The sequence below is a fragment of the Sceloporus undulatus genome, chromosome 2, assembly GCF_019175285.1.
Source record: "Sceloporus undulatus isolate JIND9_A2432 ecotype Alabama chromosome 2, SceUnd_v1.1, whole genome shotgun sequence".
Classification (NCBI taxonomy): Eukaryota; Metazoa; Chordata; class Lepidosauria; order Squamata; family Phrynosomatidae; genus Sceloporus; species Sceloporus undulatus.
The window spans coordinates 227,129,317-227,143,405 of record NC_056523.1 but is presented as its reverse complement, the minus strand read 5'-3'; the positions used below and the strand labels follow the sequence as shown (position 1 = coordinate 227,143,405).

General features: G+C 43.5%; 2 protein-coding genes across 5 annotated transcripts in view; one reads left to right on the top strand and one right to left on the bottom strand.

Annotated features, from left to right (window-relative positions):
* LOC121920599 (protein FAM162A-like) overlaps positions 1-6,953 on the top strand; it is a 9,552-nt gene extending 2,599 nt beyond the window's left edge. The window contains exons 2-4 of the mRNA XM_042447727.1: positions 1,651-1,787; positions 4,379-4,485; positions 6,354-6,953. Of these exons, the coding sequence (XP_042303661.1) occupies positions 1,651-1,787; positions 4,379-4,485; positions 6,354-6,451 (342 nt within the window). The 3' untranslated portion in view covers positions 6,452-6,953. The remainder of the gene's footprint in view (positions 1-1,650; positions 1,788-4,378; positions 4,486-6,353) is intronic.
* Positions 6,954-10,716: 3,763 nt separating this feature from the next.
* LOC121921292 (importin subunit alpha-5) overlaps positions 10,717-14,089 on the bottom strand; it is a 66,259-nt gene continuing 62,886 nt past the window's right edge. For all 4 annotated transcript variants that reach the window (XM_042449147.1, XM_042449145.1, XM_042449144.1 and 1 more), the window contains 2 exons: positions 12,552-12,730; positions 10,717-11,673 (listed from right to left, as the gene is read on the bottom strand). In XM_042449147.1, coding sequence (XP_042305081.1) covers positions 11,486-11,673; positions 12,552-12,730 — 367 coding nt within the window. In that variant the 3' untranslated portion in view covers positions 10,717-11,485. The remainder of the gene's footprint in view (positions 11,674-12,551; positions 12,731-14,089) is intronic.

The following is a 14,089-nucleotide window of genomic DNA, read 5'->3' as shown; positions in this document are numbered from 1 at the left end:
CCAAATAGTGTGGACCTGAGCCATGTAGGGCTTTGTAGGTAATAGCCAGTACCTTGAATTGTGCCCGGAAACAAACTGGCAGCCAATGAAGCTGTTTCAAGAGGGGCATTGTATGGTTTCTGTAATCTGCCCCTGGCAGCAGCTCTTTGAACCAGCTGAATTTTCCGAACACTTTTCAAAGGCAGCCCCATGTAGAGCCCATTACAGTAGTTCAAACGAGATGTAACCAAGGCATGTACCACCATGGCCAAATCTGGCTTCTCAAGGAATGGGCACAGCTGGCGTACAAGTTTTAAATGTGAAGAGACTACAAGGGCCATCCAGTTCAACCCCATTTTGCCATGCAGGAAATCTCAATCAAAGCATCCCTGACAGGGTGAAGGGTCTGGAAATCATGCCCTATGAGCTTTTGGCCCGTTACAAATGGGCACCCTAGTATGCGACGAGCGTGTACTAGGGTTAGAAAGGGGCGTCACTTCTTGACGCCCCTAACCCTAGTACGGACCCGGTCTGTACAAAATGGCAGCACCCTATACAGATGGGCGCCGCCATGACTACGTCACCACTGCGCCGCCTCCGAACGAGGCGGCGTGGTTGTGACGTCGCGCCGCGCAAGGGCGCCTAGAGTGCCCTTTCCATGGCGCGAGAAGGAGCGCTGAAACGGAGTTCCTTCTGCGGTTTGCGTCACTGGCACAGCCTTTAGACAGCTGCACCAGGGATGCAAGGGAGAAAGGGGCCGAGCAGCCCCTTTCTCCTCCTCCCCGCTGCCACTGGGTGGGTGTCCTTGGGCCATGAAGCCCCAAGGACACCCCTTTCCAGGCCGCGGGGATGCGGCCTTTTGCCGCTTCCCCGTGGCCTGGAAAGCGGCAGATCGGGGCCTCACAGGCTGCCGTTGTGGCAGCTGAGGCCCGATACAGCGGGGAAAGGGCCGGTTACAGGCCGCCCCAAAGGGGTGGTCTGTAACATGCCTCCGTAAAATGTTAAATTTTGAATATACGTGAATATGGGGATGAAAATGTGCCTGCTAAAAAACATTTTTATTCATATATTTTGTTGAGTGTAGCGGGTGGCGGGCAGCGACATCCACATGTAGATGCAAAGGGAAATCACAAGAGCACTCCAGTCTTTATGTGGGAACTTGCATTGCCTGTCTTTGGTCCAAAGGACCTCCACTAGAAAAAGCTGAAACTGATTCTCAAAACAGCACAGCTGGGTATCTCTTCAGATCAACACTGCTCAATGGCTTTTGGTGTGTGCTTCTGGGATACCTTTAATTATGCTAAACCTGTTCACTTTATTTTTCAGTGTTATCTTGTAGATTAATTTTTATCAGCAAATAAATTTTGATTCATTGCATTTGCTTATCTTGTCTACATTAGCTTTTTTTTTTTTTAATATAACATTTTGCAGGGCATCCTGCATATGAGCCTAAGTGAGCCAGATAACATTTGATCAGGAAATCTTCCAGTCTGCTGACTGAAACTTAGGCAGTTTGCTGCTGGTGTAGCAAATTCCTAGTCCTGCTTGGACTCTCTGATCATTTGTCCATATACAAGCCAAATGCAGCACTCAGTTTGGATTAATTAGCTGTTGCAAGTTGATCACTATTTTGATACTGCTATCTGAATGAAGTATTTGGGTTGGAAATAGTGCTGCATTTTCTTTTCCTTCGTCTCTGTAGGCGCCTCCTTCAAAGTCCCAGGGCACAAGCCCACTGACCGGGAAAAGAAAATCTTGCTATGGACAGGCCGATACAAGAAAGCAGAGGACATACCCGAAACAGTGTCGTAAGTATAGTTCTCTTTATCAGTTTTAAATATTTCTGAATTGATTTGGATAACTGCAATTAAAAGCAAAGCACATATCCCGACTATCACTCAAGAACTGGGCAGAAAAAATAGCATTCTAGGTAGAAAAGTATGAGCCACTTGATCTCTGCCCATTTGCTGCTTAGAGTGTCACACAGAGGTGGGCAGTAGCCTACATTTTTCCTTGTGAATTCAGGCCTAGCTTATAGGTTTTGACATGATAACATCCTTCGCCAAAGGCTCTCCTGGAGTTCTGGTTTTTTAATAGATACTGGCTAGATGTTTTTAAAATTGCTGTTCTTATTTTTTGTCCAAAACAAAGACCTTTCCCAGCTTAGTATGTTGGAATCTGAATAGCAAAAATTTACATAGGGAAGAGCATTGAAGCCTCTCAGAGGGGCTTGCTGTCCTGTGCTGCTTTGAAACAGTTGTTTGCTTTTTGTCAGAATATACAATAGTCCAGTGGTCCCCAAACATGTTCGGACTACTGCCCCCTTCCCTCTTGGGTGACAACCTTAGCAGCCCCCAATGCTTACTTCTCGATATCAGATCTGCTGTTTGTGCAGCAGTTGGCCAGTGATGTCTACCTCAGCTGTGTCCAGCTCGCCACCGTCTCCTCTTCCACCTCAGTCCCTCATGTGCAAATACAGCCATAGTAGCAGCCCAAGCCTGCTCCTCCCTCTCGTCCAGCCTTGCAGAGAAAGGAAGGCTGCTCAGTTGCTGCTTCCCAGGTGACCGGGTGCAAAGGGAACAGCAGCTGCGCAGTCAGCCTCTTACCTGTGCTAGCGTTGCGGCAACTTTTGGCGCAGGCAAGAGGTTTCTCGGTTGCTCTTCAACTGGCTGTTTGGTAACCTTGGGAGTAGCAACTGAGCAGCTGCCTGTGCAGCAACTAAGAAACTTCTTGGCCCTGCTGGCATTGTGGCAAAGGCCAGTGCGGATGAGAGGTCTCTTGGTTACTGCTCCCAAGGTGACTGGATGCAAAGAGGGAAACGTTTCCCTGGAGAGGAAGGACTCTTTCCAAGAACTGATCCTGGATGCTCTCACTCCACTTTCCCCAGAGAGATGCCACCCCCCCCCCCCTAACATTTTTTCTTCTCTCTTCTCTTGGCCTGTCTGAAGAAAGAAAGCAGGAGCACCAGCCAAGTCCTGACAAAGCTCATAAAGGTTAAGGAGGATCCAAAATGTAACCTCCTTTTTGTTGCCACTTCTCTGCCTCCATCTCTACCATTGTCTCAAAGGCCTTATCTGTTTTGCGTGCCAATATTTTGACTCCCGTTGCCCCCTTTCCCTCACTGCCCACTCTTGTAACCACTGCCATAGTCTTTGTAAAATGACAATGGAGGCTGTTTTCCTTGGTGTGCCAGAGTAGTGGTCATATTGTGTGAAGTGATATCTCCCAGGGACTCTTTTAGGAACTTTGCATCCTTTATTTACTTAGAACTGTGTTGAGAGCAAAGACAGTGGACTTCAAGATGTGATTGACCTATAATTGCAATTCCATTTCCAGAGGTTATTGGCTTTGCCACGCACTTTGATGCTTATTTTAATTAACTACTCTAGTCTTGCAAAATGTAATAAATTTTTTTACAGGCATGAGTAGAACAATTTTGGAAAGAAATGATTGTGGTGGGCTGCAGCCACTCACTCACACTAAGGTTGCGAATTCAAAAGGGCTCAAGCTCGACTCAGTCTTGCATCCTTCACAGTTGCTAAAATGAATACCCAGATTGTTGGGGGGCCATTAGCTTACACTTTGTAAACAGCTTAGGGAGTGTTTAAGTGCACTGATAAGTGGTATAGAAATGTACATGCTATTCTAATACTATTGCTGGGTTCCTCAGGTTGTATATCTGCATTTTGCAGTTGCAAACCTTCGCTAAGGAGATTTTGTCTCACTCCGTGTTCTTGCTTTTGAACTCACATATTGCTCCTCTGTCCTGTGTAGGTTTAAATCAAGCCGTACTTAATTTGGACAACCTTATCCTGAAAACATGGGTATTTTAATTGCATTACTGGTGATGCATTTTCCTCCCACCTGCGTACTGTGAAATGTGGCAGTTTTTATCTGGTGTAAGCCACGGTAGTTGCAACACTGTTAAAAGTCTGAAAACGAACCCCTTTTTGCTGTGTGGGGAATAAATCATTTGGAGCTATACTTGGTTTCAGGATCAGACAAACAAATCTTTCATAACGAACAAAAAAAGACAGCTATAAGGAGGGGGCAGTGCTATGGTTTTTGCCACACTGAGATCAGAGGCACCTAATGTTCAACAACTTGCTTTGTAAAGCCTGGAACACCTTCTTTTCTCCTCTGAGCAAGTTAAGGGATTGTGAGCTTAGTATGAAAAGGGGGCTGCCTCTCACCTGTGTTGTTTTCTCTCTTGTGGCAGTTACTCCTAAGCACTTAGTGTCCCCTCTTAGCGTGTAATAGCTGTTCTCCTACAAGGTCACCTTCCTTTCAACTGAGCATGGGGATGGTTTTTCTTTCTTCTCTTTTTATGTGTGTTAGCAAACAGATGAAGCAATGTAAACACCTAATGTTCAGTAACATAATTGTTTGTTCTTTAAAGATTTGAGATGATTGAGGCAGCCAAGAACAAGATCCGTGTGCAGATCAGCTACCTGATGATTACCTTGACAATCTTGGGCTGCATAGTGATGGTAATTACAGGGAAGCGGTGAGTACAAAGAATGACATAGGGCCTGAACAGACAGGCCAAAATAAAGCTGCTCGGATCACTTTGGAGGTATGCGTTTAAATGACACATGCATCTAGAGGCCGGAAGCTGCGCCAAAGCCCGCTCCAGTCCTTAGGACTGGAGCATGGCTTTGGCGCAGCTTCCAGCCTCTTAGGACGCATGCTTCATTTAAATAGCACACCTCCAAAGTGGCACGAGGCAGCTTTATTTTGGCTTGTCTGTTAGGGCTCATAGACAAGGAAAAGAACTGATGGGTTGTCGCAACATTTCTCTCATTAGTAATTAAATAATAAAGTTGTAATACAAGCAGGGAAGGATGCGAGAATTCCAATGAAAGTAAGCGTTTCGCCTCCATTTTCAGCAAGAGAACCTATGGCAAAGGAGTGGCTGGGGCCTATGAATTGTGGGAAAAGGAGATGCGGACAGAATTGTGGTGTAGTGGTTTGGTATGGACTACAATTCTAGAGACCAGGGTTTGATTCCTGCTTGGCCACGAAATCCACTGGGTGTCCTGGGTGGACATGCCATATACTCGCAGCCTTGGGAAGGCCAAAGGGGAAAGCTCCTCTGAACAAATCTTGCCAAAAAACTGTGATAAGTTCACCTTAGGGTCGCCATAAGTTGGAAACAACTTGAAGGCACACAACACACATATAAACACACAGAGATAAAGCTTCTTTCACTCAACCTCCTCTCTTCACACACTCAACCTGTGTGTGAAGAGAGGAGCCTTTTTAAGTGTCAAAAGTGGCTTGTGGCAGATACTGGTTTTTGCTTCTCCCTTAAAAAAAATGCTGTCTTAGCAGGCTTCCACATTCCTTAATGCTTTTGTCATTTCAAAAACTTAGGAGTTTATGGGGAATTAAACTTCTCTGGTAAATATAGACAGCTCCTAAAATTTGTTCCAGATCGGAGAATAAATACGTGAACAAAAATTTCATGAAGGGACAACCCACTACAGTCAAGTGTTTCAGCTTTCAAAATTCTGGAATGAAACAGCTTTGCCTTTCAACAAGCAAGGCTAGAGCATTCAGCTTTTACTTTTGGGGACTAAACTGGTGGTGGTGGGAGGGAGTGGGCCATAAGCAGCCCAGTTCTGTTCTTCTCCAGTACTTAAGCGAGGGGTGGGATCCAGCCCCCCAGATGTTGAAAGTGCACCTGCCACTACCTCAACCAGTATAGCCAGTCATGAGAATGCTCATGGTAGCGCAGTGGTTAAATGCCTGTAAGGCAGCTACTCAGTCACAAACTATAAGGTTGCGAGTTCAATACTAGCGAAAGGGTTCAAGCTCAACTCAGGCTTGCATTCTTCCAAGGTTGCTAAAATGAGTACACTTACTCTAAGCTTACACTTTGTAAACCGCTTAGGGAGTGCTTAAGTCATTAATAAACGGTATAGAAATGAACTTGCTATTGCTATTGGAGGAGCATCCTGTTGATCGGGAGAATTATTAAATGCAAAAATCTGCTGAGCAAGGAGGAGGAATAACCAAATCAAAGTTACTGCCAGAGTCCTTTGCCAGATATCATTTAATTGCAGTATTGCGAAAGTGTAAAGTACTCTTAAAACACTGAAATATTAATGTCAATTGGCATATTTTCTCAGAACTCAGTTTTCATAGTAGACACCCCACCCAGCGTCTGCCTAATGAAACTCCACTCAATTCATCAGTAGAGCAGCGCCCATGAAAGTTTATGCTGAAATAATGTGCCGCCTTTTTTTGTGGGCTACAGTAGCCATCTGGTTTGTCAGCATTTCATTGTACTGCTTGAAAAATCCCTGGCATGTTACTTTTAATGAAGGCTTCTGTTTTTTTCTGTTTTGCATCCTTTGTAAATGGTCTGAAGGCTGTTGGAAGACATGAATCCCTGACAAGCCAGAACATGGAGAAAAAAGCTCGCTGGAGAGAGGAGGCAGCCCAGAGTGCTTCTGCCAAGCCATGAACCAAACAGAAGGCGGGTTTTCACTTCCCGGTTACAGAACAGCTTCCGGAGGAATGCATTTTCATTAGTCGCTCACGTCTTGCTTTCCACCTCACAGAAAGAATAAATTATTTTGTAGTAATGTTTTCTGATGAAGTGTCCATACTTTGCCACCATCAAATAACTATAAATTCTTTTTCTGAAGGCTAAATCTGTGTCTTATTGCATATGACTTGTAAAACACACATTTATGTATCCGTATGTGATAGGCCTGTCCAAGCTGCAGAACTAACTGCCAAGTGGTTAGCAGTATGTGGGATTTTTAATGTGATAGCACAAATATCTTAGCACACTGTACTGGTTTGGAATTCAATACTTTAATCCTGTTGTGCAAATGTACTTTATGAAATGAATATATGTACATTTGCAACAACATCCACAAACTCTGTGGTTTTTTTTTTACACTAACCTTTAACAACTGTTGCAAGCTTCTACATAACGTAATAAAGGTATCACTGATGGATTTTTGTTTGGATTTGCTAAATGGCCAACACAACTACCCCTGCATATTTTCTTTAACAACCCTGCTGGTTTCATTTTCAAACCCTTGTTGCAAAATCTTGATAAGGATGAAGGTCCTGTTTGTCCTCCTTCATAGTGATCCCCAAAGGGGGCATGGTGGAAGGATCTAGGAGAGCAGCAGAAGGGCCTTCAGTCAAAGTAGTGATGCGCAAGAAAGAGAAGGGGAATCAGTGGCCTTCAGGACCATGGTGGGAATGAGGGATTGCATAAAACTTTTTCAGGGTCCTTTAAAACCACAATCCACTGATCACCTTTTTGCTTGCTTGCACACGCTCCTCCCTCCCTCAGCAGCATCCTTCACTGGTGGCTGTGGCAGTTGAGAAACTTTTGACGCTTGGGAGCAGGGCATCGTTTCTGGGGCACCATTTTGGGACAGAGTGGTTAGAGCAAGAAAAGTAGGTGGCAGCAGGGGAGAAATGGCAGCAACAAGAAGCCTTCAAATCTGGGATTCCGCTTAAGCTTTGTGAGCTTTGCTGGGACTTAGCTCACAGGTTGGAGCTGCATTGCTGCTTCTGTTTTCTTTTGTTGGACAAGCTGAGAAAAAAGGTAATGAAGCAATGTTTGTGGGGGCAGATGGACAACTGAAGCTGGGTGTGGGAGGCACATCTCTGGAGAATGAGGGTGAGGAGTATCTGGGGTTGATTCTTGGGAAGACCTTTTTGCCTTGGAGGGCTCCTGTGGTTAAAATCTCCCCTTTCCTTATCCATACTTATCTCCAGTCCAGAGAACGTGGCCTTTGTAAACCCCCTATGTGCACACCAGCTGCTCCCTTTACTCCAGCAAAAAAAGGGATTGTGAGCCCCTTTGGACCCAGCCATCCTGGGAGCAGTGACTGAGAAGCTACTCGTCCATGCCAGCTTTTATTGTTATATTTTATTTATATAGCGCTGTAGTTTCCCAGCAGACAAGAGTCCTATCTGCCTGTATACTGGGTTAGCCCGGTATCGGGACACCCAAGATGGCAGCCCCCATCGCAGCGCCTAATATGGCGCCCATCGCCGGCCAGCGCGTCCTTGGTGACGTTGGACACTAGCGCTGTCGGGGCCTCCCTGACGCGTCACCGAACTGGGACTCTGCCATAGCCACCACTACCGAACGGAAAGGCAGGAAGGGAGAGAAGGGGAGGCCAGGAAAAAACAAACCACTTTTGACAGAGAAAAAATCTTGCTGGCTCGAAGAACATGTCTTGCGAAGAGCGTAGGCAGGAACAAGACTGAGACCCAGGGGGGGCTAGCTCCTCCCTATATAGGGGCCGGACTTTGTTTTTCATTGTCCCTGCCTACAGGAGCAAATTGGGAGGCGCTAACCCAGTATACAGGATGCTAGGACTCCCGTCTGCTGGAAATGAACGTATAATGGGTAAGTACCAACCTTCGTCAGGGCCAGCATGGCTTTTGCTCACTTGCTCCCAAGGTGACCAGGTGCAAAGGAAGCAGCGACCACGATGGGTTGCTTTGAATTTGCAGTAGACCTAATATCAAGAAGTAGGGATGGGGGGGGGACACTAGTGTTGCCACTGAAGGGGAAAGAGGATGGTAGCCTGAAAAAGTTTGTGGATCACTGCTTTAGCAAAAAGCAAATACTGTTCTTTTCACTCCTAGCAGTCTGTACAATGAGCCTTCTTGCTGGGGGAAAAAATCCACAATGAACTGATGAGTTGTAAGATGTTATGGAGGGTCTCCAGGCTTTCCATACTTTCCATCCTCCTTCCCTATCAACCAGCTCGTTCTCATACACTAAGTTACCTGCTTCAGCTATACAAGTCTGGATTTTAAAGGCTGTTCAGATTTGTCTACAATACACTGCTACTATGTTATACAAAAGAACAAAGAGAAATATATTTTACTCCTTTTACAAAAACTGGGACACAGCACACTTTATTTGAATGTATTTATGATTTAATTCACCCCTTTAAAGAGAGAATGGTCATTATTTCCTAAAAGGAACACCAAAGTGTCACGTTCTCACTAGCTTGGGAGAAATAATTTCAGTATGAGAAAGATATAGGATGTGTGTAAATATACATATATACATACACATTAGCACACACACTGGAGGATTGTGTATGTGCATATATACTCTACGTATGCACACACATATACACACTATCAGTATTTGTGTATGCGAAACATTTCAGTATCACATGCACACTTCACTGAAGTTGGCTTACAAAATATGTAGTTTGCTCACCTGACCCCAAAAAGCTATTTAATAAAGTACATGATTTAAAACAAATCTTATAGAAACGGCATGTCATCAGAAATTTACACTTTTAAAAAACTAGCCACAAAAAATCCCAAACAATCTGGAAGCAGAAACAAAATTGCTATTCCTTAGTGCTTCTACTTCAAGAAAGAAAGAGTGATAACTATGGGATGTAAAGGCGACACTGAGGTTTTTTCTTTTAGGATTACCCACCTAATTTAAAATTGGGTTGCAATGTATCTTTGCCAAAAAAAAAAAGTTAATCACCCTTTAACTTTTCTTGCACATTGTTTTATTTTTTGTTCATAGCTGCTCTCCTCCCTTTTGCTGCTCTGGTGACATTTTTTGGTAAATGGACTTTTCTTCTGATGGCAAACTCAGGATCGCATAGTCAGCATTAGAATGCCTCCTAACCTTGTAGCCATAGCCTCTCACTCATGGATCCCAACATTTTTGCTCCATGTATTTTCCCCAACTCCCGCTGCTAACCACTTACCAGAGGGAGGGATTCGTTTATTGCAAAGCACATTCAGTTCACGCGCCTTTTTTATTTTAAAATTACAAACAGTCTAACAAAGGTTGACAATGATAAGCTGCCAAAGTCCCTCAGTATAAAGCAGCAGTAAAAAAAGCAACATGGGGTGTGTGTGCCAAAGAATGGGCAGAAGAGGCAGCTGTGAAGACCCCTTGTAAAATGGGGGTTGTTCACCTAGAAAATTGATGAGGTTAGGTCTCCAGGCCAGAATTTTTATGGTGATGCCAATTAGCTTTGATTAAATGCTTCACACAGGATAATTCCAACAATTCTGACAACGATTATGGGGCACAACATTAGTTGTCTCCTGCTTTAAATGGTGGAATTTACTAAAGAGACTACTCAACTAAGGAGAAGTTGCAAACTCTTTGCAATATCCAAGCATTTACACAGGAACAATACTGCTAATAAATTAAATTAATACTATACTGTCAGGGCCAGCTGACCTGGGAATGGAAAAAGAATAAAGCAATTTTCCTTCATATCCAGTGCCTTCAATCCAAGCATAATGAAGAGCCACAACATTGGTACTAGTTAACAGGGCACTCTACAAATATATGGAAACTGTGTTGTGACACACATCTGTTGAGGAAAGCAGAAGTGCTGATGCCTTCCCAGAGATCAGTTGCACTGAGGTCTAAATGAGAGATGCAAGATGAAAATGTTAGCCAGATGGTTTCACAACTGAAGTGCTTGTGGAGTAGTTGTGAAATGCAGACCTTGACTAGTAGGATTTGATTCCATTAGAGGGATTTGTGTTCAAGCCAAAGTGTCCTTCCCAGTCTGATGCAGTTCATAAAGGCCAATGCAACCGAAGAAGCTAATATTGTCCTTGCATGTTTAGCATTTTAAGAGTTCACAATAAAAAGTGAAATACAGAGCTTTGTTTGACCGAGGTGTGTACAAAAACTCAAGTGGGAATTTCTTAGCAGTAATGCTATTGATAAGAAACAACTTCAGTATATGAATGTATCAGTTTTTAATGCAGAGAGCCAATTTATACTGCAGTAGATGAGCAGCAATTGTTCTTCTATCTCTGGCACAATTTAGGGTAGCTTCAACAACAGATATTGCTTTGCCATGGGAAGGAAGAGTGAAATGGAGCAGTTCCCCATATAGACGAGAGAATGCCAAACCCCAAGCAGTCAAAATGGCAGCATAGAAGTCAGTTTGTTATCAGATGTTCAGTATTCCTAGAATCTGGAGAAGCTTATTCACTGGTGGCTATAAGTACAGGGAACAGAGAGCTCATGTGTATAAATATTAATAGGAGCCTAGGTTGCCACACACAAAACCACCACAGTTCAAATTCTGTGTGACTGTTAAATAAAATAAATCGACTGAATGAGGCAGGCTCCCGGAGGAGTGCACAGGAAGAGTCTCTCAAAGCCTTTTTGTAGACAGCAAAAACACTGCCACACATACACACACAAATACACAAATGCAGCAACTCCACACTTGTTTTAGAATCTAGGATTACACCATGTTAGTGTATATTTCATAAGGGAAAACTGATATCTTTACAGAAATGCACCAGCTCTTCAGAGATGGGTACAGCAGTTCTGGTAAGCCCTTACCAAAGTGGCATCCTACAACTAAGAGCCAAATGTTTTCCAGTTGTGTTTAAAGAGGTTGTGTGCAAAAAGCAAGCAAATGAGCTCACACAGGTTTATGGAAAACAAGACTACTCAGCTCTACTAGTTGGGCAGAGCAATACAGTACACAGGAGCACCTCAGAGCTGGAAGCCTTCCATGGGAGCCTCACACTGCTGGAAGATGTACTGCTGCTGGCCAAGATCGACTTGTGGAACAATGCTGCTGTCTTCTTCTTCTGTCCCAAAGTAGTGCTCAATCAGATCAAAGGCCTTCTGGTAGATTTCTTGGTTCTCATGGCTCTGCAGGAATTCAATCTTGTCCAGCCCTGAAAGGGTAATACACAAACTCTCTCAGATCTAGCACATGGAGCTATACCTATTTCATGCTCTTCCTTAAGTTTAAGAGAGAGAGAGAGAGAGAGAGAGAGAGAGAGAGAACTGTGACACTAATTAAAAACCCTTCAGCAAACTAGTTATATTTTATACCATATAAGATTCCAAAGATGTGCTGAAGATCCCACCACTGCAAAAGCAATCTCAGGTGATCCTGTTCCTTAACTCAGAGGCTGAGCTCCTACACTGACTTGGTAGAACTCTGCCCAGTGCACTTCTGCCTTCACACACCCAGTCAACCCGTTGGCTGCTGTAGCATGCCTCCATAACCAGTCAGTGGCCATGGGAAGATGCATGCATTCCTGCTGATGGGAGCACAAGATATCATCCTTTGACTCTCACAGATATCTAGGAGAATGGGAGGTCTTTTAGGAGGACACAGATCTTGCCCTAACTACAAAATGGCTATAGGAATGTGCCCTGGTAGCTGACAGGTACACATGAGGCAAGGCTTGTATGGGGAGGTACTGTATACCTACTCCTTCAATGACCTTAAAAAAGATAGACACAGGTATAAGGGGAGTTTTTCATTTGTCATGCCACCAACAGGATTCCAGGATTTCAATAAAAGTGCCACATATCAAATGGAGAATGCAATACAGAAACAGCAAAACAAAATACTCTGCAAATCCTTCAGCCTGAAACCTAGACAAACATGTAGATTTTAAGCTTTGCCCATTGTTCCAGCAGAGTCCACTGGCCAAGCAGAAGAGCTGTCTTCTTATATTTGATTAAAAGGAGTAGTGGGAAATAAGGCAAAAGCCAATATGCAGGATGTTTTTACCATGGCAGCCACCCATCACCCGCTTACCATAGGCTTCTTCAATGAGGGCACAGTATGGGTTAATACCCGTACCGCTTCGTCTGGCTTCTTGCTCACCAAGCCGCAGAATGTTTTCAAGCCCATTAAGTGCTACTTGCACAATCTTCGAGTCCATCACTGTAAGGAGGTCACAGAGTGGTTTGATACAACCAAGTTCTACCAGATACCTGAAAACCACAATGGATTGAAAATCAACATGGCAAGAAGCTCAGCTTGGCAATATAGCACCACCTGTGCAAATCCTTATTAACTAATTGTTAAAAGTGTTTAGAAATATTCAATAAACATGAGCCAATCAAAGTCCATGGGGTCTATCTCTAGGAAGCATACCAATGATACATACTGAGATTTATTCTTACTGATTCACTGAGTGGTATAGAGAAGCTGTCCAAGAAAGTGAAAGAACTCCCAAGTTCTGAAACTGCTTACTGTACCACAGGAGGCTGGGCATACTCCCTCATTATCTTTTCACTGGCAGGCATAGATCTTTTTATGCAAGCTCTCTTGCTATTAAAGGGCCTCCTAACAAAGTCACTGCTGTATTTTTCTTCTACTGGTATGATGATTTACATCTTAAGGTTTAACAGTGTTCTATTATTTTACTGTAAAATGTCTTAAAATATTGTTTATCGTAAATCACAAGTTCCATTCATGAGAGAAAAGGTGGATATAAATCTAACATTTATAATACATAATATAAATAGTGTAGAGAATCATATAATCATAGAATTGTAAGGGACCACAAGGTCTATCCAGCCCAAATCCATTGAGCCATACAGGAATATACAATAAAAGCACACCTAACAGATGGCCATCCAGCCTCTGAATCTATTCTATATTGTGCCTTAGTCTCTGGAGCAGCAGAAAACAAGTTTGCTCCATCCTCAATATGACATCCCTTCAAATATTTGAACATGGCTATTATGTCACCATGATAGCAAACTGAAGTTGCACTCAAGGCAATTGGAGTGAACAAATCACCAGGAATAAATAATATACTAGTAGAACTATTACAATCCACAGAGACAGAGTCAAGCTTAGTTTTAACTAAAATCTGTCAAGAAAAATGGAAAACAGTGACCTACAGACTGGAATGGATCCATATTCATTCCCATCCACAAAAAGGGAGACCAAAGATTGCAGTAATTACAGACTCATTGCACTAATTTCCCATGTAAGCAAAGTCATGCTTAAAATTCTGCAGCAAAGACTCCTACCATACATAGAGTGAGAAATCCCAGAGGTGCAAGCTGTTTTCAGGAAAGAAAGAGGTGGTAGGGATTATACTGGAAACATATGGTGGGCAATGGAGCACACCAGGGAATTCCAGAAGAAAATCTGCATGTGCTTTATTGACTACAGCAAAGCCTATGGCTTGTCCTTAGAGAAATGGGAGTGCTACAACATCTGACTGCTGTGATAGCTAACCTATATTCAGAAAAGAGGCAGAAGCCATTAGAATAGAATAGGGAGAAACAGAATGGTTCCAAATCAGCAAAGGGGGCAGGCAAGGCTGCATACTATCA